The following is a 25554-nucleotide window of genomic DNA, read 5'->3' on the forward strand; positions in this document are numbered from 1 at the left end:
ACATACAGACGGACCGAATGTTACAGTGCACAGCTCTTGTTCTCTGTGGAAAATATTCTTGTATGACGACTTTGGTTATTAATAGAACCAAAACAGACCTTATGAATCAAGGTCTGGCTGACCTTGATTGAAGCTTCTCTGGAGGAATTCTGACCCACTCTGCTGTTCAATTTGGCAGGTTAAAGTTCACGTGACAGGACTGGACTTAAGTCTGGACTTCGACTGGGCTCATGTCTTCATTGATCATTGTCCTGCATGAGCTTAAAGTCACCAACTTGGTACTTTTTCACAGCCCTGTATTACGATCTATAGAGATGGATGTAGGAGCTGTAAAGTTCTGATTTGTAAAACTTTAACAGGAGGTCCTGAACTCAACACTTCGTTGCTCAGCCGGCATTGCACCATCACCGTCGTCTCACACAAGACCCTGAATGAACTATTGAAGATTATGATATTTACACTTTGAGTCAACTTCCCCCCGAGCAACTTGGAAGCTGCAGTTTGTTGAATATTTTGTGCAGGCCATTAAAGCTGGAGGTCAGACTGAATATTATACACAACTCTCACTCTTTAAACACGGCAAAGCAACTCAACAGCCTCCGCAGTTGCTATAAAGTTGAATCATAAATCCAAAAGTGAACATTACAACCTTCATAAAACCTGGATTTATTGCGGGGGCCTATTGTAGCCTGTGGATCCACGATGATGGCAATTGAGTGCATATATTTGGACATTTTTAAAATAATAACGCATAAGAGCAGCCTGCTCGGCCTGCGCAGGGTTTCATTGGACAATTACTGTTGAGCTCACGAACCTGAAGAAAAGAACAAATAAACAGTGTGACAAAAATGACCACGAAGGGAAACCAAGGATTGTTAGTGAGAATGAAAAGTGATGTTAAAAACAGGCCAAACTTCTATGAAATTAAAGGAATTTAAAAATAAAAAACATGAGAGAGACTCGAACTAAAAACATTTATTTACCAAAACCAAAAAAAAAAGGAACAAATACACATAAAAACACCACAAATAAAACCTTTACAAAGAGACGGGCAGGAACAATAAATCAAGAAAAACGAGTTAAATGAGACAACCGAATGTTAATAAAACCAACAAATTACATGTGGTATTCTTTTAAGGACACTTGATATGAATAACTAAAACAAGACATCAGCAATATGCTGAAGACTATTATTTTCTCGTCAAAGGAAATGAAACAGAAATATTTGTGAAATCAATGCAACAACAAGGAATCTAACGTGGCAAAACGCTGCAGGACAGAAAAAATGAAATTGACACCTTACAAAATGATTCAGCAGTAATGAGCTGATTATAAAGTTGCTGGTTGTTTTCCATTTACAGAGCCAAAAATGTAGCAATAAGGTCATGTAGCTACCTGTTTGTAGCAGTGATGCTATGAAAAGTCTTATTAGCTGTAGTGCTGTAGCAACATGTGGGTAGCTAACTCTAAATCCCAACTTTTTATCTATTTACTTACAAGCTAGCATTAGCACTGCACCAGCTATTGGAAGTCAGAAAAGGTCAAACGCTATTGGGTGACTGAGTCAAATATAAAATTAATAATAATAATTTTTTTAAAAAAGCATAGGAAGTTTTAAATAAAAAATAATACAGCCGAAATAGCTTTGATTTTTTTATTTACTTTTTCTATCTTCCATCTTGTAAGTTAGCATCACGCAGCTAGTTGCTACAGAAACAAAGTGGCTGTTTAAAATTAACTGTTGCTTTAAAACACAATCTATTTATTGAAATTGGCATTGTGGCAAACATTTTGAAAAAGTAATTAATACACTGTAGTTTATTTTCAGTTTTTTATTTTTTATTTATTTGGTCTTTTCCACATGTGTTCTAAGTATTATAATAATAATAATAAACAAATATGTGTGGTTTAATTATTAACCGTCAAAGATTTAAATGAATAAAATTGTCTTAAATGCGTGTTTGTGGCAAAAAAAAAAAAAAAAAAGTTTGTCCTGCAGCGTCTCAGAGTGGAGACCTAAAATGACGCGGCGACACTTGCGCTGCTTCTTATGAAACATGTAATGGGATTCTCCCGGTCCTTTTGTCACGAGGGCAGGACGGTAGTCGGTGTCGCGGATCTCAGGTTTCACTGGAGGGGCCTCCTTCTCCTTGAATGGGGCCGAGTTAGGTGGAGGAGGGAGGAAGGAGGGCAGCGAGGAGCCTCGAGGAATCAAAGCTCTCCTTTTTGTCCTCTCGTTCGGGACCCCGACACATGGGGTCAGCGCGGGCCGCATGGGTTCTTAGCGTAGGCTGGTTCGGACGTCAATGAGAGAGAGAGAGAGAAAGAGAGAGAGCGCGCGAGAGAGCGAGCGTTAATTAGAAAAACCTGGTGAGGCAATTAAGCGCGAGGAGAGAAGTCGCGCGGAGCCTGGGGCGCACACGGTGAGTGTTTGGCACCAACAAACTGTTTAGTTTCCTCAAGTTGAAGCTCGCTGTGGCGTTTTAAGGTGTAGAAAGTTGACTTTTCACAGTTTGGATAGTTTTTAGTGGGGTTTTATATTTATATATATATATTTTTTTTTTCCGCGTGGCGAGTTCTGGAGCTGCGCGTGTCGTAGAGAGGTGAGTGTTTTCCAGTCTCAATGGAAAAACCTTAATGAATATTTTTCTTAGGTGACTGCGTGTCTAATTGGGGTGTATAATTACAAAAAAAAAACCAACAGCTATTTTTCTAACTAGTGGCTTAAGCTAGGCTGGTACTTATGGTTGACTTTCCTCTTTTAAGTCGGTGTTTTTTGTCTTTTTTTTTTTTTTCTCTCCCACTAAAGCTTGGCAGCACTTTGTTTTCCTCCTGGAATGCCACAATTTCCAAAACATCCAAGTCTGACTCAGCAAAGCGTGTTCATGCTTCTTGGAAGTTTTCTCTTTTTTTTTTTTTTTTCCTTTCTTTTTTTTTCTTTTTTCTTTCCTCTCTTTTGTGCTTTTCATCTATTTTTCATCGTGGCGTCTTTAAAACAGAGCAGTTCACGAGGATCTGACAAAAGCCGCCTTTAGGATGAGTTTTGTGGATTTAAACCTTATGGCTGACGCCACGGGGGGGGGGGGAAGTCGTGATGGCCATAGATTCTTAGGTTTGCTGCTCAGACTGCATGAAAGGGATTTCAAGTGTCCTCTCTCTGCTCTGTGAACCCTAAGAATTCAAGCTTTCTGGTTTTGGTTAAGCAGGAATGTTAACTCGCCTTTTGCTTTGTCCAGATCTTTTGCCCAAATTTCTCCAGTCTACCCCCACCCTTCTTGCATACCCACAATATCCTGGCGCTGAGAGACTCCTGAAGCAGAAAAGCCATTAAATCACTGCCTACACTGGCAAATGTGAGCCACTCTGTGAGAAGTTTAGTTTGTGCTGGTGGGAGGTGGCGGCGTTTGCATTTACTCCAGACTTTTAGTCCTGTACATTGGTGGCTGTTGAGCTGTTGGCGCTTCTGGAGGTAAGGGGCTTTTTGCACTTTTGGAGGGTAAACGGTTAAGTGTGAGATGTCTAAACAAATATTTTTATACATCCAAAGACTCTTCAGATGCAAGTTGAAATCTAACTCAGACGGTTGAGTTCAAGTGCACCTAACTGCTTTGCTTGAGGGGACTGAGGTGAAAAGTTCTGTTTAATTGTAGATGTCAGTCATAAGGCTCATCTGAGTTGCTGAAATCAACTTAAGTCTGAACATATTCATGCCCACGGTGTTGGACTTCTTGGACTGTTTTGATGAGGTTGAGTAACCCTAGATTTTTGAGTTGGTCTTGAGGTTTTGAGAGAGATCTAAACTCAAATCATTTGTTCCCTTATAAACCGCTGCCTTTGGCATGTGTCCTTTTGTGTTTTATTGGAGGTGATTTGTGGGAAAGGTCACTGAGCCCCTGTCCTGTCTGAAGCTTCTGTTCTTTGGAAGTCTTGATGTGACATTTCATCAACCATTAGCTTGTTCTTTTGGCATATTCTCCTCTAAATCAGAAAACTCCTTGTCTGTGTAATCTACATCTCAAACTTCCTCTTTTTTTTTTTTTATTTTTAGGCTCAGTAAGTTGAAATTCTTCAGGTTCTTTTGAGTCTTTTGCATGACAGAAATAAAGTGGAACCCTCTGGGCACTCATTTGTCACCTTTTAGCTCTTGCTTTTGGCATGCTTCCCCTCTCTAATTGTATGGGTCATTAGCGGTGAAAGGCTCTGGGGCTGTTCAAAACCTTTAGAAAAAGAAAAGATGCTTTTGGTTGGCATATTCAAGTAAAAATAGGCTTAATATCTGAGGTGTTTTTTCTTAAATTGAGGTTTAAAGAGAGGAGCTGCTTTGGTTGCTGCCAGAAAGGCTTTTAAATTTTATTCCTTACTAGCTGTGAGTAACCCAACCATTCACAGTGAGTCAGATCAGGTCATTTGAGGCTAAATGAATGAATCACATGAATGTTTTTATTTTTATTTTTTTTGTGAACAGTTTTAGGACAAGACGGCTACATATGTAGGATATAATCATATAGTCTGGGGAGCAAAGCAGATGGTGCTGTGCAGCTGTGCTTGTTTCCGTCTCCAAATTTTCTTTCAAGGTCATCAAGGTGCTGTTTGGTCAAACATCCTTGCACGTTCCAACAAGCAAGACCCGGTATTTACCGGGGCTTGCTTGACTTAATGAGACGATGTGTCTGCAAGTAGGAGGCTTGTAGGTCTGGGTTTCAAAAGCCATAATTTCCACAGACTGTTTTCATTGCTTTAGTCTCCTGGAAGCTCCAGATTTTTCCAGCAGGCACCTCAGGTTCAGGCAAGTCGGTTTGGTCAATTCGTCATCTGAAGGTGGGAGTTTGTTACAGGGTGAACTTGACGAATGAAGCCATTGTAGCTTGGCTTTTTTTGTTGTGACTCATTGGATGGTTTTTCTTCTTCTTCTGAAAGGAAATCTTCATCCATGTTGGTGCCATTCATCTTGCATGGGAAGAGACTTTCAATGAACATTGTGCAAACATTTGTTTGAGAAGTTGTCTTCCACTAAACAGGAATCACTCTTTCTGTGAAGTATGAAAGTCCAAGCTCTGTTCTGTTGTAGATCCTGGCCATGTTTAGGGTAATTTAATGACATCATTACAGGGCTGCGAGGTGGTAAATAAATTCCTGAGTGTGTTCATTGCTTCAGTACAATAATTCCTGCCGTCCAAAGCCACAGCAGGTCTCCTGGCTGCAGTTTACTGGTGGGCTCTTGGATTTCTTTTGGGATTAAGCGTTGTATGCCAGTTAGTAGTGAGACTGTGGGTTTACTAAACTGCTACCAGACGTTTTTATGCCCTAACCGAAAAGATTAATATGTTCAGTTTTATAGAACTTTGAGGAAAACAAAGCACTTGGCATAATCTCTTATCAGACATTGTTGTTCACTCCATGTACATTTCTCTTAAAAGAAAAACAACAACAAAAAAAACTTCAGACGTGTAAAGCTCAAAGTTTGATGTTGTTTGGGGTATTTTATAACCCCAATTAAGGGTGTTTGAGTAATAGCATTGCTTATAAATCTAGCTGAGTAATGGTTGGGAACAAATTCTTTGCTCTGTTATTCATGTGGTCTATAAAGTGTTAGAAAATGGGGAGGGAAAACAACAATTTGTTTCCAAGTACTTCTGTTGTCCAACAAGACGATTAAAACCCCCAAATATTCAGATTTAAGTTTTATAGGCTGGCAAAGCAAAGCCAGATTTCTCAGTTAAGGATCTTAAAAAAATGTGTAGAGACAAATGGATTTTATTAGAATGATTTCCCAAGGCGTAATTTAGAAAAGCAACTTAAAACCAAAGAACTGGGTGAAAATAACTCTCCTATAAATTTCAGGGGTTTCTCAAACTGAAAACAATCTGGAAACCTTCTGAAGCCAAGTTTTAGAATCTAACAATCCAAGTATAAATCCAGGGTGAGCAGTAACCGCCAAAAGCAAAAAGAATATACTAATGTATCGAAGCTTGTACATATTTCTAATTGGTTTTAGATTTGGAGTCTGGTCAGAACTTGAAATTATTGGGACTAAATTTATTGACCAACTGCAATTGAACCCCTTTTGATTCCAAGTAACTGGTGTCATAGGGCATGTGTAATGCTTAAAAACCCAATACTAATTAGCAGAAGTTTTTTTTTTTTCAGAGAATGGAACTATTGGATGGCTTTAAACTTTTAAAACAAAATTCCTTGTTTTCTTTGTACAAGTCATACTTTAGTCTGAGCTGTTCAAAATATAAGGGGTGAAATTTTGGTAGAGAATGCATGGATGGGATGAGGAGTTAATTATGTAACTGAAAGGTTGTCATCGTCTTATTTACTCAAACTTCAACTATCCAATCGTACAAAAATGCAGACTTGCATAACTGCGGTCACCATTTTATTCTTTAACCAGAAAGCTAAAGAAACAACACTTTGAAGCTGAACTCCAAATGATGTTAATAGGGTTGAGAGGTCAGGGCTATAAGCTGGTCATGAGACTCTCTGTTGGAACCGTGTTCTGTGAGAATAGGCATTGTCCTCTTAGAGGACAGAAATCATTCCCCAAGATATTTAGATTATGTTGGGAAAATTAGTCTTGGTCTTGCTGCAGTGAGTTCCTTGAATGATGAGCCTTGTGGCGTTTCCCACTGAAGGGGGATGCTCCAGATCATGAACCAGCCTACCAGCAAAAGTGGCAAGTTTTTCATGGCCGGAAACCACAAGTGTTTAGCTCCACTAAACACTTGGTGGAATTGCAGTAGAAATAAACAGTGGTTCCAATGGTCTGAAATTATTTTTTTCAATAACTGTTACAAATGGACTACAATAACACAATTTTCCTCTTATTTCAATTCATAGATACTTGCTCCTAATGTGAAATTAAGTATTGGCAACAAATTCTCTGAAGTGGTAGCTCTACATGCTGGACTAAAGGATACTTGAATCTTATGGCCAGTTTCTCTACAACAGGCTGCTTTCATCAACGCTACCAAACTGCTTTATTAAGCCACTGGTGTCTGTGGTCTCACTTCCTTTGTACTCAACAAATCTGGGACATGAAGGTTGGCTGCTTAACTCTGTCTTGGAATTTCTAGTTTTATTTGAATGCAAGCAATTTTCAGAATTTATCCAGCTCTGTTGCTAAGTAGACAAGTAGTATCAGATCTGTTGAAATCCTAGCAATCAATCATTGTAGTAAAGAGGGGGGAAGGAGACCAATCGCATGCTTTTTACTTTGCAAGAGCCTTGGTATAAGTTCCCCTCATTTTTTTTGAGTGGAAGTATATCAGATCAGTGAACATCTGTTAGACATGTTAAATCTTGAGGTCTTGATACAAAGGGTTGACTTCAGAAGGAACAGTAGGAATTAATTTCAGAAAGCATGTTGCATCAGCTGCATCAGGTTCATACTCTGTTCTCTCTTTCAATGTTATACACCTAAAGAAGGAAGCAGAACCTGCACAGAGCATGCTAAACATAGTTTGTTTTGTTAGGAAAGACCTGAATATTCACATTAAAGCATTGTTTCTCCCTCAGATCTGACTTAGTGCTCTGGTTTCCTCGGCACCATGAGTTGGAGCTTCCTGACACGTCTGCTGGATGAAATCTCAAACCACTCCACCTTTGTGGGGAAGATCTGGCTGACGGTACTGATCATTTTCCGCATCGTGCTGACAGCCGTTGGTGGCGAAACCATCTACTATGATGAACAGAGCAAATTTGTTTGCAACACCCAACAGCCTGGATGTGAGAACGTGTGCTACGATGCGTTTGCTCCGCTCTCACATGTCAGATTCTGGATCTTTCAGGTAGCCTGTCAAATATAAAGGCGTTTTGATCCTTTTTTTCCCCCCTCTGACCTGTGCCTTTTCTTTCAGGTGATAATGATCACCACTCCCACTATCATGTACCTTGGCTTTGCCATGCACAAAATCGCTCGCATGGATGACACAGAGTACCGTCCCATTCGGAACAAGAAGAGGATGCCTATAGTCAGCCGTGGAGCGGTGCGGGACTATGAAGAAGCAGAGGACAACGGAGAGGAGGATCCGATGATTGCTGAGGAGATTGAACCGGACAAGCCAGAAAAAAAAGAAAAAGGCAAGTCAAGAATGCATTTAAGTTAGACTGAATACCTTTTTGATGGGAGGGAAGGTTCTGGATAACTGGTTCGGCTGGTATAGTCGCCTTGCAATCCAAATGTTGTGGGCTCAATTTTGATTTCCTCCTGCCAGAGGTGTCAATGTGCTCCTGGGCAACATCTTTGCAAATGTTTGAAGTTGGCTCCAGTGTAAAATGCTTGGTGTTAACTAGAAAAGCATCAAATAAATTCATTCCATTTCTCTGCTTTTTTTCTGTCACGGTGCAGAAACAAAGCATGATGGTCGACGACAGATTCTGCGTGATGGACTTATGAAAGTCTACGTATGCCAGCTGCTGTGGCGTTCTGCCTTTGAGATTGCATTCCTCTTTGGCCAGTACTTCCTCTATGGCTTTGAGGTGATCCCCTCCTACATCTGCACTCGCTCCCCATGTCCACACACGGTGGACTGCTTTGTGTCCCGACCTACTGAGAAAACCATCTTCCTGCTGGTGATGTACGTCGTGTCCTTCCTCTGCCTTTTCCTCACTGTCCTGGAAATCCTCCATTTGGGCGTCGGTGGCATCCGTGACACGTTCCGCAGGCGTGCCATTCTTAATTCCCGGCGCACTCCACGTCCAAACTCGTCCCGCTCCTTACCCACGGCCCCGCCAGGATACCACGCCACCATGAAGAAGGAGAAGCTAAAAGGAGAGCTGAGGGACTTGCCAATGGGCGACTCGGGCAGAGAGAGCTTTGGAGACGAGGGTCCATCATCCAGGGAACTGGAGCGGCTGAGGAGGCATCTGAAGATGGCGCAGCAGCATCTGGATCTTGCATACCAGGCGGATGAAGGAAGCCCCTCACGCAGCAGCAGCCCGGAGGTGAATACAGCTGTACAGACAGCTGCTGAGCAGAACCGCCTCAACTTCGCACAAGAAAAGCAAGGAGAGTCAAGCGAGAAAGGTAATGATCACATGTTGAGCTGGACGAGTTGGACCAAGATCAGTTCTAAGACTGAGCACAATTGGCAAATGTATCGGGATAATTGGAAGATATTTTTATGTGCATAATTTCTATTGATAGAGTGAACACTGATTCAGAGGATGTAGCTTAGAAGAGCTAACTCTGAGTCCAGATTTGATGAAACTTAGTTGCTGACTGTTTCTGTTTTTTGTTCCTTCTCCCAGGAATACATGCCTGAGCGTGCTTCCTGCCTCAGATGTCTTGTCCTCCCATTCCTACTGGCCTTAAATGTTGGAACGGGGGGGAAGCACACACGAGGAAAGCAGTCGTACCACTGAGGGAGACCTAAGTGTGCGTTTGTGTGTGAATGTGTTTGTGTGAATGAAAGATTTGTGCCTTTCAGTATTGGTGGTCAGTGCAAAGCAAAGGAACTGCTGACAGAATCTGTGTGACGGTAAACTTGAAAGCCTGCCACATGTGGAGTTTTTCTGCTTGCCAAACCTAGACTGTGCCTTCAGTTAAGCCCTGATCTTTACACATATCCTGTTTATTTGTAGCCATGCAATAATCCTCATCCAGCTAAGACCTTAAAATTCCAAACTCCTCTGGCTGAGCCAATAGTTTGTGCTTTCTTTTTGCTCTCGTAAACTGCCACTGAATGTTGAGGCTTATTGTTCTTGGATTCCTAAACGGCACAGCCTCAGGCTGTCAATTGGAGTCTGCCATATCTTTTTTCTCTTTGCAAGATTTTCTTAACCCATCCTGACCAAGAACTGGTACATAAGATGTGTTTGAAAGTCCAGTTGACCAAAATGTATACCTGGGCAATGCTTGAATCCTTAATTAATGGGAAATGTTTTTCATCTACAATTTCATTTTAACAGCTTTCAGCTTAACAAGTAGAATGCAGAGTTCCTCCAGTGTGTTCAGAGAAGATGGATGTTTTCCTTTAAAGATGCCAAACGGTCATCCTGACGAAACGGCTCTGAATAGACCGGAGTCATTTAACATGTTCAGTTCAATAGATTTCTGATCTGTAGCTTTAAGACTTCAAACCTTTCCATAGCTTCATAGTTACCTTCACAACCCTCGGCTGCAGACTGATCGTTCCTGTATGATATCACTTCCCGTTTTTGCAAGAAACAACATTCCAGTTTTGAATATGGTACTCCTTCTATGATTTATACTTTGACTTTTTTCCTATTGCAAGTTTTGTAGATTTTTTTTGTTTTGTTTTGTTTTTGTAACTGTAGAGATTATTTTGTCAGAGTAAATAAATATATTTGAATCAATTCTCTGGTCCCATAGTGTCCGTTTCTCTATGGATAAACGTCCAAATGAGTAAGTGGACCAGCTCACTTGTTGTGTTAAGTAGTTAAGTGAACTTCTCCCAACAATTTTTTATTTTTTTGGACTGTTTTTAATTTGAAATGAAGCAAATGATGCCCTACAGTGACATCTAGTGGGCAGATGGGAGGAAAGCAACACAATTTACTTCTATTTGAATCAGGCAGTCAATATCCACAACCGAACTTGAGTAGAAATCACCATTTTGAAATCATGTTGTAAGCTATAAATGTGCCTGACAAAATTACTGTCCATGGAAAAAGGCAAAAGTTATCCCTTTAAAATTTTAACACTTATAACTTGTCACTATACTGTTTAATTTTCAGAGATTTCTCCTGAGCTATATCTCAACTCCTCATCCTCGGATGAAAGGAAGCAGGAAAAAATGCAAACTGGATCACCGTGCTGTGAATCTGCCTAAATGCCTGCTTCTGACCTCCAGAACAATTCAGTCCAGTTATCAGCAAAACAAATCCACACACTCGATGGCCATTCTGAAGGCCTCAGATGGCCCATGATGTTGGTCTGTGGGAGGATTATTGCAGTCGCATTTTACATTAGTTTTTTTTAGCCTTTTGATATTACATTTTTATATATAGAATCAATATTCATGTTGGAATAGTAGTTTTTAGAAGGCTAAGATTTAACTTTGGTCTCTTAAAGTTCATTCTAGAATTTGTTCTCTTTGAAGATCTCGATCTAAATTGTTCATCCTTGCAGTCGAAACACGTGATCTAATTAGGATGGAGTTATGAAGTACTGTATGAAGCTTCATCTATTTGTTTTATAAATTAGATTTTTAAAAATTGAGCTCAGGATGACTTGGAAAAAGTTTTTGTTTGACCAGGTGCTATCCTCATGGATCCATTTGGACTGTTCATATGGACAAAACTTTAAATGGCTGCAACTCTATGCTTTAACATGCAGTCTTTAATGAGGCTCTACTCAAAGCTAATACTCAGATTAATCCTCTTCTATACATAAGTATTTTTATATAAATAAAACTGAAAGGTTATCTTGCAAGATGTAATTTATTTTCGTGTAACCAGGCAGTTGAGTGTGAAAGATTTTATGCATAGGTCCCTCTTCTAAATGAGACATGGATCTCAATTGGGTTTTACCTGCTTAAACACAGAGGAAATAAAACTGTTTACTAAACCAATAACCCACTTTTTATTTTTAATGGACCATATATGTTGGATGCAACATTGAGGAAAAAACCTACACATGGCATAAACATTTTTTTATTACTCGACGCCCATAAAAACTGAGAACCACTTTCCCCTTATAAAGTGGCCGGCCAGACAAACCCCCTTTCAGCCTGTCCCTCCCCTCATGTTCAGAAACAGGTACACTCCTCAGGCATGATGTTGGGCAGGATCTCGTATTTGAACGAGTACCCGCCGTCAGACGTAGTGGTGATCTTTAGGGACCTCATGGTCCCCGGAACCGGCGCGCAGCACTGTGCCATGCCCAGCAGGACGGCCGTCCGGCCCCGGGCCGAGCAGTTCCCGCGGCAGTAGAAGAAGGTGAGTACCTTGGGGTGAACGATCCAGCTGTCCCAGCCCAGCTCCTGGAAGCTGATCTCCACCTGCTCCCTGCGGCAGTCCCCGAGCTGCAGCTCTTCATGGGAGGGCCGCTGGAGGAGGCGGAGGGCAGCCGGCGACCAGGGAGTGTTGACGGGGGCCGCTCTGGGGGAACGCACAGGCACTCTGGGCTGAACGTGGAGGTGGAGAAAAGGCGTCTTATCTGGGTTCGTCAGGTGGTGCTGACCTGCTGAGCTCTGGAGCTGAAGCAGAAAGGGGCCCTCAGCCATAGGAGCCAGTACGCTCTCGTCCAGGTCATAGGTGGTCCAGCCGTCGGGGCTGAGCGCCGCGGGAGACTGGGCCGCCTGGAGTCGCTGCTGCGCCAAGGTGAGCATGAACAGCGGCGAGGCGTTCACTGCTGGGCCGGCGTAGAACCAGAAGTGAGCTGACGATACTACGGTGTCCTGGAAGGGAATGGACGGCTGGAAGCGATACGACGGTGTAGTGCTGCAGTTTCCTCTCGCTTCTGCATCAGCCTGGACCCAGGAGGCATCTGCTGGAGGAACGGAGGGAAGAAATCAAATATCAGGCTTTTACTGACATCTGGCGGCCTGGTGTGGCATAACGGGTCTGAATACAAATCAGGTCTGTCTGAAAGTTTAATTCTATCTACAAACATGGGAATATATCTGCTTTTCTGTTGAGACTTGATAGAAATGTACATAAAGCCGCTGGATACATGCAGCTGCCCACATGAACAAGCTCAAAGCCTTCTGGGAAAAGGAAAAACGGATCGCTAAACACCAAATGATACTAATTTATACCCAATATTTATATCTGATGAAGCACAACCAAGATATCACAGAAAAGCTGTGACGTTAGCAAATATTTAACGTATTGATGCATTATTTTCTTCTGTATCTTAAAACTTGTATTGTTTCTTAACACTAAACTCAACATGTTGAGCTGGTAAATCCATTCTAATAGAACATAAATAATTATCACCTGGACATGGAAACAGAATCACTTCAGATCTGTCTTGACCCGGGCTGGGTTGCTGACTGACCCGGACCACTCTGCTAGTCCCGGGGACCCTCGCCTGCCACTGCCTTGTCTCTGGCTTTGCTCCATCCTGATTTGCTCTCTGTGCAGCAAGTACCGGAGGCTCCAACAGGCCCAGACCTTCCAGAATCCGCTTCCTGAACCAGGACTCCACCACCCCTCTGGGCAGCTTCTCCGTACCGCAGACCTGGAGCAGACCTTGGATCCAGAGAGGCCCCAGAATGAGGACAGACCAGGACACCATGTTGAATCTGAGACCGTCTCTGTTCACACGCTGTTTGGGCTCCGCTGCTATCTGTGTGCAGGCAGGAGCTTTCTCTCACTAAACAATAGCAAAGAGTGGCCTTGAGCGATGAGAGGTTACACTGTTTGCTTTTCAGCCGAGTTATTTTTTAGATGTCTTCATCATCCTTTTACTGTATAATATTAGTAAGATTATTGCTCTAAGCATACATTTGATCACTTTTTAAAAAGTTTTTAAAAACGAGATCCTATGTAGGTATTGTACAAAGGCTTTTCATTTCATTATCAGCTTTTTGAAATTCAGATTTCTTGCAATCAGCTTCAGTAAACAATCTCCTGATAGAGCATATTTAGTTTTTTTGAACGTGGAACTATAATTTTTAACGTCAATTTTAGCATAATTTGCAGGATAATTACAAAAACTATCTGAGACAAAGTTCAAATATATGGAAATGCTGAAAATAAAAGCTGGGCTTAAAATGCCTTTTTGATGTGAGAATTAGGTAATGTTGCTGAACAGCGACCTTTGTGGTCATATTTGGAGTTGCACCCTGTCTCATACTCTTCCTTGACCTTTCACACCGATCAGGAATATTATATATATATATATATATATATATATATATATATATATATATATATATATATATATATATATATATATATATATATATATTAGATTAATGCTAAATTAGCGTTCTTTACCTGATAAGGTGACATGGTTTTGTTTTAATTTTGTGAGAGTGTTTTTTTGTGTGTGTTTTATTTTACGTGACGTTTGAACAAAGCCCAAACTATGTCATTGGGGAACCAAATGAAGGTAATGCACATTTGAAGTTTTGAAATAATAGTTATATTACATAGTGAAAGAATATTTATAGCCTTTTCAATACAGTTTTTTTTCTCTTAGCCCTTTAGCTAAGTGTATGACAGGGATGCTTAGTGGCAGTGTTGTATAAAGTACTGAAATCTCAGAGTCAAGTAAAAGTATAAGTACCTCTCCAAAATATGACTTTGGTAAAAGTCCAAGTCACTGACTGAAATGTTACTTGAGTTAAAGTCTTAAAGTATCTGAAACTTCTTGTACTTAAGTATGGAAATTACTGTAAAAATGGATGTACTCAAGTAATGTAATGAAAAGTACAAGTAAAAAGTAAAACAAAGCAAATGCAGTTTGAATGACATTTTTTATATTTTGGTAAACTTGTCAAATACACTTAAAATAATGTACCCAACCAAGTGCAGGCAAAATGAAACCTGCTAATAGATATACCTGCAGGCATCATTTAGTTAAGAAAATTAGGTGCTTTACCTATAGCACAAGGTTAACTTAACCTGCTTTACAACTGAACCAGCTTCTTAGTAAACCCTCCAGGACAGAAAATACAAAGTTTTTGTAAGCCTCAAGTTTTCCCTTCAAGTAAGGTCAGTGCTGAAAATGAGAAAAATAAATAGTACAGAAAATGCGGCCAACATGAAGAAAAAGAGCTGTTACGATTACTCTACTTCACAAATCAGTGAATCAGTCAATGCTACAGTCAGTAGGTGGTGCACACAACTGGTCATTATGCAAAAGAAAAAAAGAATTGGGAGGGAAATGCAGCTTATTGGCATCTCTGTAAACCTGGTTTTGAACTTGCATGCCTTTCCTATATTCGTTAAATTTAGTCTAAATTGCTATCGCTATGGCTTCTGTCCCCCTTGAACAGAGGAGTCTAGGTAGCCTGCTACAGTCAACATTAGGCCTAAGCTAAATACACCACGTATGGAACTGAAACAATGCCAAACAAAGTTCATTTATGGTCAAGATTTCACAATACAGTAGTGTCTAGTGACCAAGCTATAGTTACTGAAACAGGAGGATTATAACCATTTCATAAGACGTTACCTCGGTGGTAGGGTGACCAGACGTCCTCTTTTTCCCGGACATGTCCTACTTTTCAGACCTAAAAATCGTCCGGGATTTTGGTCAACTGCCTCAAAACACATTACATAGCTTACAGTGCATTGTGATTACATTGCCACTCCGTTCCACTACTCCATTCCAGGTTCCTTTGCATGGCAAATTAATCACGCCCTTCTCCCCAAATCCAATCACGTTGCATTATGTGTGCGAGTGTGTGTAGGAAAAGTAAAGATAAACCCCCCCCCCTCTCATCAAAGCCTAAATTGAGGTATTCAGCTGGATAATGTTCAGGTTGGCACCTTAACACTTGCTTGTCAACCTCTCTGGATGTCCACTCAAGGCATCACAACACCAAATTATTATTTTCTTTGCAGTTGTGAAACGTTTAAAACTTCCCATATTATTTCATTCCTCATAAATCATTTGCTTACTTAAACAAGCCACTCTAAAGAGAAAACTGTTCTCTGAATTTAGAAAACTAAAACTACATCAAAATCTTGCCTTATGCGATGATCATAACTTCTCTACTGTCAGACAGACCACAAAACAATCCTCACTCCCTCCTTGCATGAACTTCCTCTCACCTACTTTTCTTTCCAGCTTTTAGATAATTCATTATTTTTCATTTTGTTTACTAAATCATTTATTTATTTATCTATACTCTGTATCTTCAAAATCTTCTTTTTATTTTCTTTCTGTATTTGGTTGCTTAAGAGGAAAGGAGATCAGGCTTTTTCTGTTGTTGCTCCTCTTCTATGGAACAATCTACTTTTCCAAATTAGATCTGCCCACAGCCTGGATCATTTTAAATCGCTTCTTAAAACTCATTTTTATTCCTTGGCATTTAATTGAACTAGTGTTTTGATACTCTGTTTTTATTCATTTGTTATTGTCATTCTTGTGCAGCACTTTGGTGCAGTTTTATGCCTGTTTTTAAAGTGCTATATAAATAAATTTGACATTGCTTTTTTCTTATAACTCCTACCTGAGCTCCTCCCTGCTCTGCTGCCTGATCTGCTTCACTCTTCTTGCTCTCCTGTTTTATCCTAACTTTTCTGATTGCCTTCTTCTCTCTTTTTAGCTCCTCCATCCACTTTTCTAACTCACCCATTCCTTCACTACTCATATTTTTTTGATTTGATTTTTGTTTTCTGTCGTACTTCATCCTATAACTCAGTCAGTTCGTTTGAGTGTTTAATTGGCCCTGAAAGTTATATTTTTCTATCAATTAGTTTAAATTCTTTACTGAGTTAGGGTTTTGTCTTTCCATAAACTTCCAGTCCTTACACTGGAGTTTATCTTTCGGTGTTAATTTGCTATTCCCTTTTTCCATTTTGAGCAAATTAGTCAATTTCGTTCCAGTCTTAAAAACACATAGGGTGGACTCTAAAAGACTGGATAAATTCTTAGCAGGACGGTGATCAATCCCCTGTTGTGGTAATTCCCTCTTCAACCTTTTCAGGTGGGAAATTCTTGCCTACATGCATCCACCAGAGGTTCACCGTTTGCACTCCTGCCGTTTGGTATGAGGACAAATACCTAGTGGTATTTAAATTCCTCCAAGTACTCTCACACTCACACACACACTTGGTATTACGGGTTTTTCAGTTTACGCGGACTCCGCCGTCCTTCTGTTACCTATCAGTGCCTAGGATTCATGGGGTTTTACACCCCAAAGACCCTCAATCGTTCGCTCACTTTTTAATTTAAACGCTACTCACTTGTCCCCCCTTCACGGACGTCCCGTCAGCAGCTGGTTTCCAGCAGGCGGGTCGGAGACACAGTCCTGGAAAAGATGTGAGACTCCTAGGGGCCTGCCGTGGCCACGGTCTTCTGATGTCCGTCTCTCCCGCTGGAAACCGCAGGCGTATCGGACTCCGGCTTCGAAGGAGCAATTTATCCATCCATCCATCTTCTTCCGCTTATCCAGGGTCGGGTCGCGGGGGTAGCAGCTTCAGAAGGGAGGCCCAGACTTCCCTCTCCCCGGCCACTTCTTCCAGCTCCTCCGGGGGAATCCCGAGGCGTTCCCAGGCCAGCTGAGAGACATAGTCCCTCCAGCGTGTCCTGGGTCTTCCCCGGGGCCTCCTCCCGGTGGGACGTGCCCGGAGCACCTCACCAGGGAGGCGTCCAGGAGGCATCCTGACCAGATGCCCGAGCCTCAACTGGCTCCTCTGGATGTGAAGGAGCAGCGACTCTACTCTGAGTCCCTCCCGGATGACTGAGCTTCTCACCCTGTCTCTAAGGGAGAGCCCAGACACCCTACGGAGAAAACCCATTTCGGCCGCTTGTATCCGCGATCTCGTTCTTTCGGTCACGACCCAAAGCTCATGACCATAGATGAGGGTGGGAACGTAGATCGACCGGTAAATCGAGAGCTTCGCTTTTTGGCTCAGCTCTCTCTTCACCACGACGGACCGGTACAGCGCCCGCTTGACGGCAGACGCTGCGCCAATCCGCCTGTCGACCTCCCGCTCCCTTCTTCCCCCATTCGTGAACAAGATCCCGAGATACTTGAACTCCTCCACTTGGGGCAGGACAAACCCCCTGACCCGGAGAAGGTACTCTACCCTTTTCCGGCTCAAAAAAATGGCCTCGGATTTGGAGGCACTGATCCTCATCCCGGCCGCTTCACACTCGGCTGCGAACCGCTCCAGCGAGAGCTGCAGATCACGGCCTGATGAAGCCAAAAGGATCACATCGTCTGCAAAAAGCAGAGATGAGATCCTAAGGCCACCAAAACGGATCCCCTCAACACCTTGGCTGCGCCTAGAAATTCTGTCCATGAAAGTGATGAACAGAATCGGTGACAAAGCTCAGCCCTGGCGGAGTCCAACTCTCACCGGAAACGAGCCCGACTTACTGCAGGCAATGCGGACCAGACTCTGACACCGGTCATACAGGGACCTGACAGCCCGTATCAAAGGGCCCGGTACCCCATACTCCCGGAGAACCCCCCACAGGGCTCCCCGAGGGACACGGTCGAACGCCTTCTCCAAGTCCACAAAACACATGTAGACTAGTTGGGCGAACTCCCGTGCACCCTCCAGGACCCTGCAGGGTGTAGAGCTGGTCCAGTGTTCCACGACCAGGACGAAAACCACACTGCTCTTCCTGAATCCGAGGTTCGACTGTCCGACGGATAGTTTCCAGCAGGCGGGTCGGAGACACAGTCCTGGAAAGGATCTGTGAGACTCCTAGGAGCCTGCGGTGGTCACGGTCTTCTGATGTCCGTTCCTCCCTCTGGAAGCCGCAGATTTCTGCCTCTGCTCTCAAGCTTCATCTGAATCTAGCCCTGCTTTTGTGGTCGCTATTTAATCTTATTTCGAAATTAAAATATCCAGGGTGGCACCCAATACCTCAAAGTCCCTGATTGGTACATTTTGATGAACGTTCTCCCAATTATCTGAAATAAATTTGATTTCTCTTCTTTACTTTCTTCATCCGGGGTCTGAATCTCTGTTTTGTCCATCTTTTTTTCGTCAGCCTTTAAATTTTCTTCCCTGGCTTTAAGTTTGTCCATCTTCAATTTAAGTCCAGCAATTTCTTGAGTGAGCTCTTCGTTCACCTTGCCAATCCAGTACAACTGTTGCGATTTCTCTTTCATTGAATTGTTAAAGTTTCTTTTATCGACCATTGTTCCCCATTTTACCTTCTTATTATGTGTTGACAGGGCTTTGCTTTCTGATTGTAATTGTTCAACTGTAGCTTTAGCCTCGTCCAATTCACTATTTAAAGTCTTGAATTGTTGCTTCAAATAATCATTTTTGTTGACCAGCCTTTCGTTCTCTGTCTGCCAGGTATCTTTTTTCCTGGCATTCAGTCTCTCAATCTTCAGCCTCAGATTTTCGACAGTTTTCTGAAGCTTCTTGTTCTCTCCTGTAAGCTTCCGGCAGCTCTTCTCCAAACCTTCCACGTTCTCCAGCAATTCATTTCGTCGCGCCATCGTTCAGTTTTGTTTGAGATTGAAGACTGCAAATGAATTTCTCTGTGGAACCTGGGAATATAAAGACAGGCGGCTGTGATGTCACAGACAGGATGAGTGACATCACAGCTTCACGTCAAAGCCACAAGAAGTCTGTTGGGTGAGGGGGAGGGAGAGGGGGGCGGATGTTGTTTTTTTTTAAACTTTATTCGCAGACACACTGTATAACGACAGAGTTATGCCTCATTTGTTCTGCCTCAAGAAAAAACAAATACAGATAAACATATTCAAGATAAAGAAAAAGCTAAGGGTTCATTTAAAGCAATACAGATTCCAATTGTTTTATTTTCTGTAGCTCTTTTTCTGTCATCTTCATGTCGAATCTTCACATTCAAAGACAAACTCCCAGGATTTTCTGGTTTTTATTCATTTTTATTTTTCACAGATTGTGAGAACATCCCACCTTTAAATGGCTTGTTTTCCGGTAGAGAAGAGACATTAAAAAAAAATTAAAGATAGGCAACAAGATTCTATGAAACAGTGTCATTGTTTTTATTGTTTTATACTTGTGCATATGTATTAATTGTTTTTATCTTGTAACCAGGTTGCTATGTATTGCAAATTTTTTGCTCAGGTCCCTCTTGAAAATGAGATCTAGATCTCAACGGGGTTTACCTGATTAAATAAAGGAATATGAATAACACCCATTGAGAAAATATGAATGCAGCAGCGCCCTCTGCTGTTTGACAAAGGTTAAAAAAAAACAAAAAACTACCTGCCGCATGTTTACGTTTATTAAGTGTTATGTCACCGAATATCTTACAAAACTCAAACTCTTATGCATCACTTTTTACACAAAGTGATGCATTTCAAACAGTTATTTTCATGATCCAATCAACTTCTATTCAGACACAAGAAAGTTCCTAACAAAGTCGATAAAATGTCAAATAAAAATGATTTTACAAATCCTTTAAACTCACTTTACTTTGAGCCATGATGGATTTGTATTAGTTTTTTTTCTTCTAAAACAAGTAATTACAAAAGTTATTTCCTCTATACAAATATACACGAAACTGCTGTTAATCTTTAGTTTGGGCAAGAATGGCCACCAAAAATCTGTGAACTAGCTCATGTCATGTATTTTCTTTTAATACATTAATATCAAATCGGCACAAGCAAGACATTGTGATTTTAAACACAAATCAGTAATAATGAATAAAAACCACAGGGGCCTATTATACAGTAATGGCACATTTTTAGAGCTAAGGTTTAATTTAGAAGCATATTAAATTGTTTTTCTTAATTAGTACCTTTTTCTGTTACAAACTGACCCCGGCCCCCCATCAGAGAAGGAAAAAGTTATGTGGCCCTAAGTTAGTGGCGGTGTTACTGATATAGGTGACAACCGCAGCCTACTTCGTTTTGTGTAACAAAATTGCGGCAATTTTCTATTATTTCTGATAGATTTTACACCTTATTTTATATGCTCGGCGGGAAGATCTGACAAATGTGAGCAGCGTCCCTGCGGAACCTTTGTTTGTGGACGAGTATAGCGCCAGACTGCAACAGGTGATGTGTTCCGCCATGTCATATCCAGACGCAACTGGATGACGTACGCTACAGGCTGTGTTCACTGCTGCTGCACCTTTTCTGTGTTTTTACAGGTTGGTGGTCAACCAAACACTCAGAAATGTTCCTTCAAAATGTAGTTGAACTGTGTGAATGCTAGAAAAATAACCATACTGTGATTTATAAACAGTTTTTTTTACGTTAAAAGGAGTCTGTTTCAGCCGGTAGAGGTGGGTCATTTGCCCAGTGTATTGTCTGGCAGGCATGTCGCCAGGTTAAACTGCGGAAGTGATTGGCTTCCTCCACACTTGCAGAAGTTTGTGAAGTTATGTTATGTGTTTTATTCAGTGTGATAAATAATTGCACATGAATAAGTGTTAAGGAAGAGTATTTGCCTGGGGGGAATGGGGAGCGCCAGATAGGTGGTTCGCCCAGGGCACCAAATAGGCTAGGAGTGCCTCTGGGTGGGCATGCTAATGGCTAAAATTACAGTAATTTATGGTTAAGTCCCAACAAAACTACATGGGTTTTGCCAAATTAAAAAAATATGTAGTACTCTAAAAACTACTAACCCCCTTAAAGTCCAAACACACATCATGTCATTCTGGTTTTATTATTGTTATCAGGTGATTTTGAGCGTAGCATAACTAATCGGGGGATATTTATTTTCAAGAAGTGAAACATTGAAAATTATCGGAAAGGCCATTTTTAACCCGCACTTGTTGAAACATACTTAACACATTGCTTTATGTTGAAATTAAATTTGGAACTTCAAGCCAACAATTAGTTCTTCTGTTTACCCACCAGATGGTGCTATTTGTTCCTGTTCAGGGCGTGCAATATTTCTCACGTTTTACTTTTCTGTAAAGGTTCTTTACTACTGCAATAAATGTGTGATGCTAAATAAAGCTGCGTGTGTGTGTGTGCACGTCACACACATGTTTTTGTAAATTTTCTTAGTGTTTTTTTCTGTTATTCACAAAAGTAGTGAGGATATGTTAAGAAACTTTTAAAGGGTTCAACTCACCTAAGCAAATTTAATATTTGTATGTATTTTTCATGCTGATGTTGCTTTGAAAGACCAAACTGTATAAAGTGGGGATAAAAAATACCTATAACACATTCACTGTGTAATAGTGTGATGTTTTTGTCTATAGACACTTACCGGTAAGTGTGATTTTTCTTAATTTTAATATCTGATGATGGAAAAAAAAATTAAACAAGATAACTAATAATAATTCAAATACTAAAAAAATAATACTGCTTGAAATATATTTCAAATGACATTAATTGAAGTTTGTGGTTAGAATACAATGAAACGGGAAAAAGTTGCAGTACTAACTAGTTGCTAATAATGGCTGTATCATAAATTATTAAGGGTTGTCAACTTACGTATCAAACAAGAAATGACAATATTATTGGCAAGGAGGGAAAAAACAATCCTAAGTTAAGTTATATCATTGTTCTACAGGATGAATCCCAAAGTCCTGTCTTTATTCTTAGGTTTTCTTTTTATACAAACTCCAACTATCCCACATCACATTGACTGTCTCCAGAACCCGCATGTACTGTACATTGCCTGATAGTATTATCTAAAAGGCTTGGAAATGTGCGTGCGCGTGCGTGGGGGTGTGTGTACGAGTGTGAGAATAGGTCATAAAAGGCAGTCCAAGAAATGTGACCTATATGTGTGCAGCTGTCGCCCCCAGCCTGACGGAGCTTGGTGGGGGTGAAGCGGTAACACTGGAGGGAGATGGTTAACATGAGCTCATTTAACTACCTGGAAGCCTAAAAAGATTAAACGTGTCGCTTTCAAGAAGCACTTAAAGGTGGAACAACATAAAACAGAAGGCCTGAGCAGACTGACATTTAGGAAAATGACCTCCCTCCCTTTCTGGGAGTTCTTCAGCAGGGTTAAAGCTGCTGAAGGGAACCATGGCAGTGGCTGCTAATGCTTCATGATCTAGGGTGGACTTACGCCTAAAGTCTGGGCTTGCTGAAGGACAAATGCTTTGAGATGAAATATTTGGCTCTTGTTACCCTAACTTGGACTTTGTGGGGATGTCCAAAGGAATTTCTCACAGCCTTTGTAGCAAAACTAAGGTAAGATTACTTTTTGATTACCATATTAGTAGAATGAGCAGAGCAAAGAACTAAAATGGCATTATCTTTTGAACATGTCCCTATGATTTGCTGATAGTTGTTCAGTTCAGTTGTTTTCCTCGTGTTCTTCATTTTGACACAAACATGATATATGATGGTTAATGTAAGGCTGCAAATAAAATAACTTTATCTTCAATCGAGATATGTTTGTCGTAAACTATCACAGCAAAGACTAAATGGGTTTCCAGTTTCCTCTGACCAAACAAGTTTATGCTAAAGGTTAAAAGGTTGAAAATCCACCTGTCAGGAGCTTGGACACCAGTCAGCCTATGTCTATTTGCAGTTTGCTCCAAATCCTGTGTTGAAAGCCTGGAGGATGTTTGGAAAATGCTGAATGAAGATTAAATAAAAAGTTCAATGAGATGAGCTTACTGTACAGAGGTCTGTATTCCATTGTAGACTATTTCATAATTCCCTCCTTAGTTTGTGAGTTTACTACTGTTGTAAAACCAAGTTGGCTAACAGTAGCAAGTTAGCTACAAGGCAAAAAGCATCCTTTATGCTAAAACTAGTGTAAATGTCTAATGTCAAATCGGATAACACAACTTGCTTGCTGCTGTTATTTCCAACCGTATATTATTACCAGATTAAAACACAACTGGTTAGCTAAAATGTCAACATTAGCTAACCTGCTCACCTTAGCATGTTGCCAAGTGCGCTATCATTTAATAACTCCATGTACGAGGCTAAAAGCATCATATATGCTAAAGCTAGTGTAAACAATTCACGTGAATTCTCTTTGAAGTCTGTTCCCCGAAATTCTGTGTTAAGAGAAGCAGAAGTTTAAAAAGATGCTGCCAGTGTCAGAAGGGCTAACACAAGCTGCTTGCTGCTATTATTTCTAGCTACAGAATAACACATTTTAAAAAATAGGTAACACTTACTAAAAGGTCAACATTATCTAACCTTTTTACATTAGCATGTTGGCTAACACTAGTAAGTTGGCTTGTATTTAAATACTGCATGTACAAGCTAAAAGCATCTTATATGCAAAACCCAGCAAAAATATCCACCTTAGCTAATCTAACTTTATCATGTTGGCTCACCATAGCAACTTGCTGCTAAGTATTTACATTTACATTGCTAATAGCATTTTGTGGTATGTTTCTATATTGGCCAACACTAGCAAGTTGGCTGGTTATTCAAACCTTGCTAAAAAATTATGCTAAAATCATCTTGCATGCTAAAATGACCTAAAATCTCTACGTTAGCATGATGGCTAAAATAAATATTTCCTAATGGAATCAGGAAAATAAAATAAAAAATTGTAAGTTAAAAAAAAAGAAAGTAAAATATAATTGGGTTTGTCTTATTTCTAGGATACTAAGAAAGTTGAACCAGACAAAAAAAAAAAAATCTACCAAACACAAACTTCCTTAGTTCACTTGTAAGGAGTTTTGATTGTCAGGACTCAGAAGGAAGCTCACTAATTTAGGCTGGGTGAGTAACCAGTCTCAGTTGATAAGTAATGTTGCTTTATTACACAGTAAAGTCTGTGTATGTGTATTTTGGTCGTTGCAGCATCCGGTGTGCTGGTCCACGTTGAACACCTGTAAAGACAAGCAGATGCCTAAAGCAGCGAAGTCTTCAGAGGAGATGTTTAGTGAATGCAGCTCATTTTGACGCCTCTGTCAATAACCAGAGAAGTGGGAAAGTTTGGAAGGAAGTTCCAAGGGGAATCAAAATGGCAGCCCGCTCACAGTCGAGTCCCTGTTCCACCATCCCTTCCAAGAAGGCCAAAACCAAAGGCGCACAAAATCTCCAGAATCATGAAGGTGAATCTCAAGAAACGTCAGCTCCAGTTTTCATCCGCAAGCTCCGTAAGGCTGCAGTGGGAACAGGTTGTGACATCCGTCTCAGGGTGTCAGTGTCAGGACATCCTAAACCTTCAATGACATGGTACCACAACGATGAGCTGATCTCCCCCTCCGAAGCTCAGGATTCAGGAGGACTGTGGATCCGGGACTGCCGCACCAACAATGCTGGCCTGTACACCTGCGTGGCGTCCAATGACCTGGGAGAGGCAAGCTGTAGTGCAGTGTTGGCTGTTATGGACCTAGGTGAAGGTAAGCACTTTTTATTCTTAAGTAACAAATATTCCATAAAAATCTTTTTTTTTTACATAATCCCAGTTCTTAAAAGCAGACCTGGGTAAAATAAAAGGTAATTCAAGAGTGGATTTTAAGCTTCTACATATGCAAACATCTCTGGTACATGGTTCAGATTAGCTGGTTGTTGCTGTTCCTTCCCTTTAACTGCACAGCTGTAACTCTTTGGCCACTAACTATATTTTTGATTTCCATATATTGCCATTTTTAAGTGCAGTCAAGTATTTAGACGCTTTTTTTTCTCCTCGCATTTTGTCGAACAACAACTTCAATGTATTTAATTGTAGAGACCTCAATAAGAGTCAGAATGCTCAAAGCACTTTGAGCATTCTGACAATCACAGATTGACAATCTTTAGCCTGACAATTAGCTTTATGCCTGGACTTTGACTAGGCCATTTTATGAAGTTTTCTTTCAGAAATACCGTATACGATCCACATCCTTCTTCTCATTAACTCAAACCAGGTTCCTTATGCTGAAGAAAGGCATCACGGCATGAGCCTGCCAGCACCATGTTTGTCTATGTGGATAAAATGCAGCGTTTTGCCAATGAAAGTGTGTTTTGCTACATTGTGTTGGTCTGTTAAATGAAATCCTAATTTAATATAACTTTAATCTGAGTTCTATTTTCTCAAAGGCAGTTTATTAAGTCTGTCCGTTTTCACTCGCTGCTCTGA

The 25554-nt window shown here is 40.9% G+C and overlaps 3 protein-coding genes across 7 annotated transcripts in view; 2 read left to right on the forward strand and 1 right to left on the reverse strand.

The window, feature by feature from the left end:
• The first annotated feature begins 2169 nt into the window (after positions 1 to 2169).
• On the forward strand, positions 2170 to 10037 carry LOC116716177 (gap junction gamma-1 protein-like). 3 transcript variants are annotated; one of them, XM_032557065.1, is made up of 5 exons: positions 2170 to 2423; positions 7522 to 7793; positions 7863 to 8085; positions 8354 to 9031; positions 9256 to 10037. In XM_032557065.1, exons 2-5 carry the CDS (start codon positions 7554 to 7556, stop codon positions 9267 to 9269), a joined length of 1155 nt encoding a protein of 384 aa, XP_032412956.1. In that variant the 5' UTR covers positions 2170 to 2423; positions 7522 to 7553; the 3' UTR covers positions 9270 to 10037. The 3 variants fall into 3 exon arrangements, with proteins under 3 accessions (XP_032412956.1, XP_032412958.1, XP_032412957.1); XM_032557067.1 differs by lacking the exon at positions 2170 to 2423 and adding an exon at positions 2434 to 2603; XM_032557066.1 differs by lacking the exon at positions 2170 to 2423 and adding an exon at positions 3071 to 3469.
• A 1495-nt stretch (positions 10038 to 11532) lies between these two features.
• On the reverse strand, positions 11533 to 13790 carry inha (inhibin subunit alpha). Its single transcript, XM_032557071.1, has 2 exons — positions 12910 to 13790; positions 11533 to 12457 (listed from the first exon to the last, which is right to left on the reverse strand). The coding sequence occupies exons 1-2, from the start codon at positions 13208 to 13210 to the stop codon at positions 11718 to 11720; spliced, it is 1041 nt and encodes a 346-aa protein (XP_032412962.1). The 5' UTR covers positions 13211 to 13790; the 3' UTR covers positions 11533 to 11717.
• Positions 13791 to 22344: 8554 nt separating this feature from the next.
• spega (striated muscle enriched protein kinase a) overlaps positions 22345 to 25554 on the forward strand; it is a 56717-nt gene continuing 53507 nt past the window's right edge. For 2 of the 3 annotated variants that reach the window (XM_032556064.1, XM_032556065.1), the window contains exons 1-2: positions 22356 to 22709; positions 24291 to 24835. In XM_032556064.1, the coding sequence (XP_032411955.1) occupies positions 24454 to 24835 (382 nt within the window). In that variant the 5' untranslated portion in view covers positions 22356 to 22709; positions 24291 to 24453. Of the gene's footprint in view, positions 22710 to 24290; positions 24836 to 25554 lie in introns of all 3 variants that reach the window. The other variant, XM_032556072.1, reaches the window with a different exon arrangement.

This window comes from Xiphophorus hellerii, chromosome 24 (assembly GCF_003331165.1).
Source record: "Xiphophorus hellerii strain 12219 chromosome 24, Xiphophorus_hellerii-4.1, whole genome shotgun sequence".
Taxonomy (NCBI): domain Eukaryota; kingdom Metazoa; phylum Chordata; class Actinopteri; order Cyprinodontiformes; family Poeciliidae; genus Xiphophorus; species Xiphophorus hellerii.

Excerpts from the sequence above, each read along its gene's own strand:
- LOC116716177 (XM_032557065.1), top strand. The coding sequence starts at position 7,554 with ATGAGTTGGAGCTTCCTGACACGTCTGCTGGATGAAATCTCAAACCAC. Across the intron at positions 7,794-7,862 it reads TCAGATTCTGGATCTTTCAG|GTGATAATGATCACCACTCC; the intron begins GTAGCCTGTCAA and ends CTTTTCTTTCAG. Across the intron at positions 8,086-8,353 it reads GCCAGAAAAAAAAGAAAAAG|AAACAAAGCATGATGGTCGA; the intron begins GCAAGTCAAGAA and ends GTCACGGTGCAG.
- inha (XM_032557071.1), bottom strand. The coding sequence starts at position 13,210 with ATGGTGTCCTGGTCTGTCCTCATTCTGGGGCCTCTCTGGATCCAAGGT. Across the intron at positions 12,458-12,909 it reads GATTCTGTTTCCATGTCCAG|ATGCCTCCTGGGTCCAGGCT; the intron begins GTGATAATTATT and ends TTCCTCCAGCAG.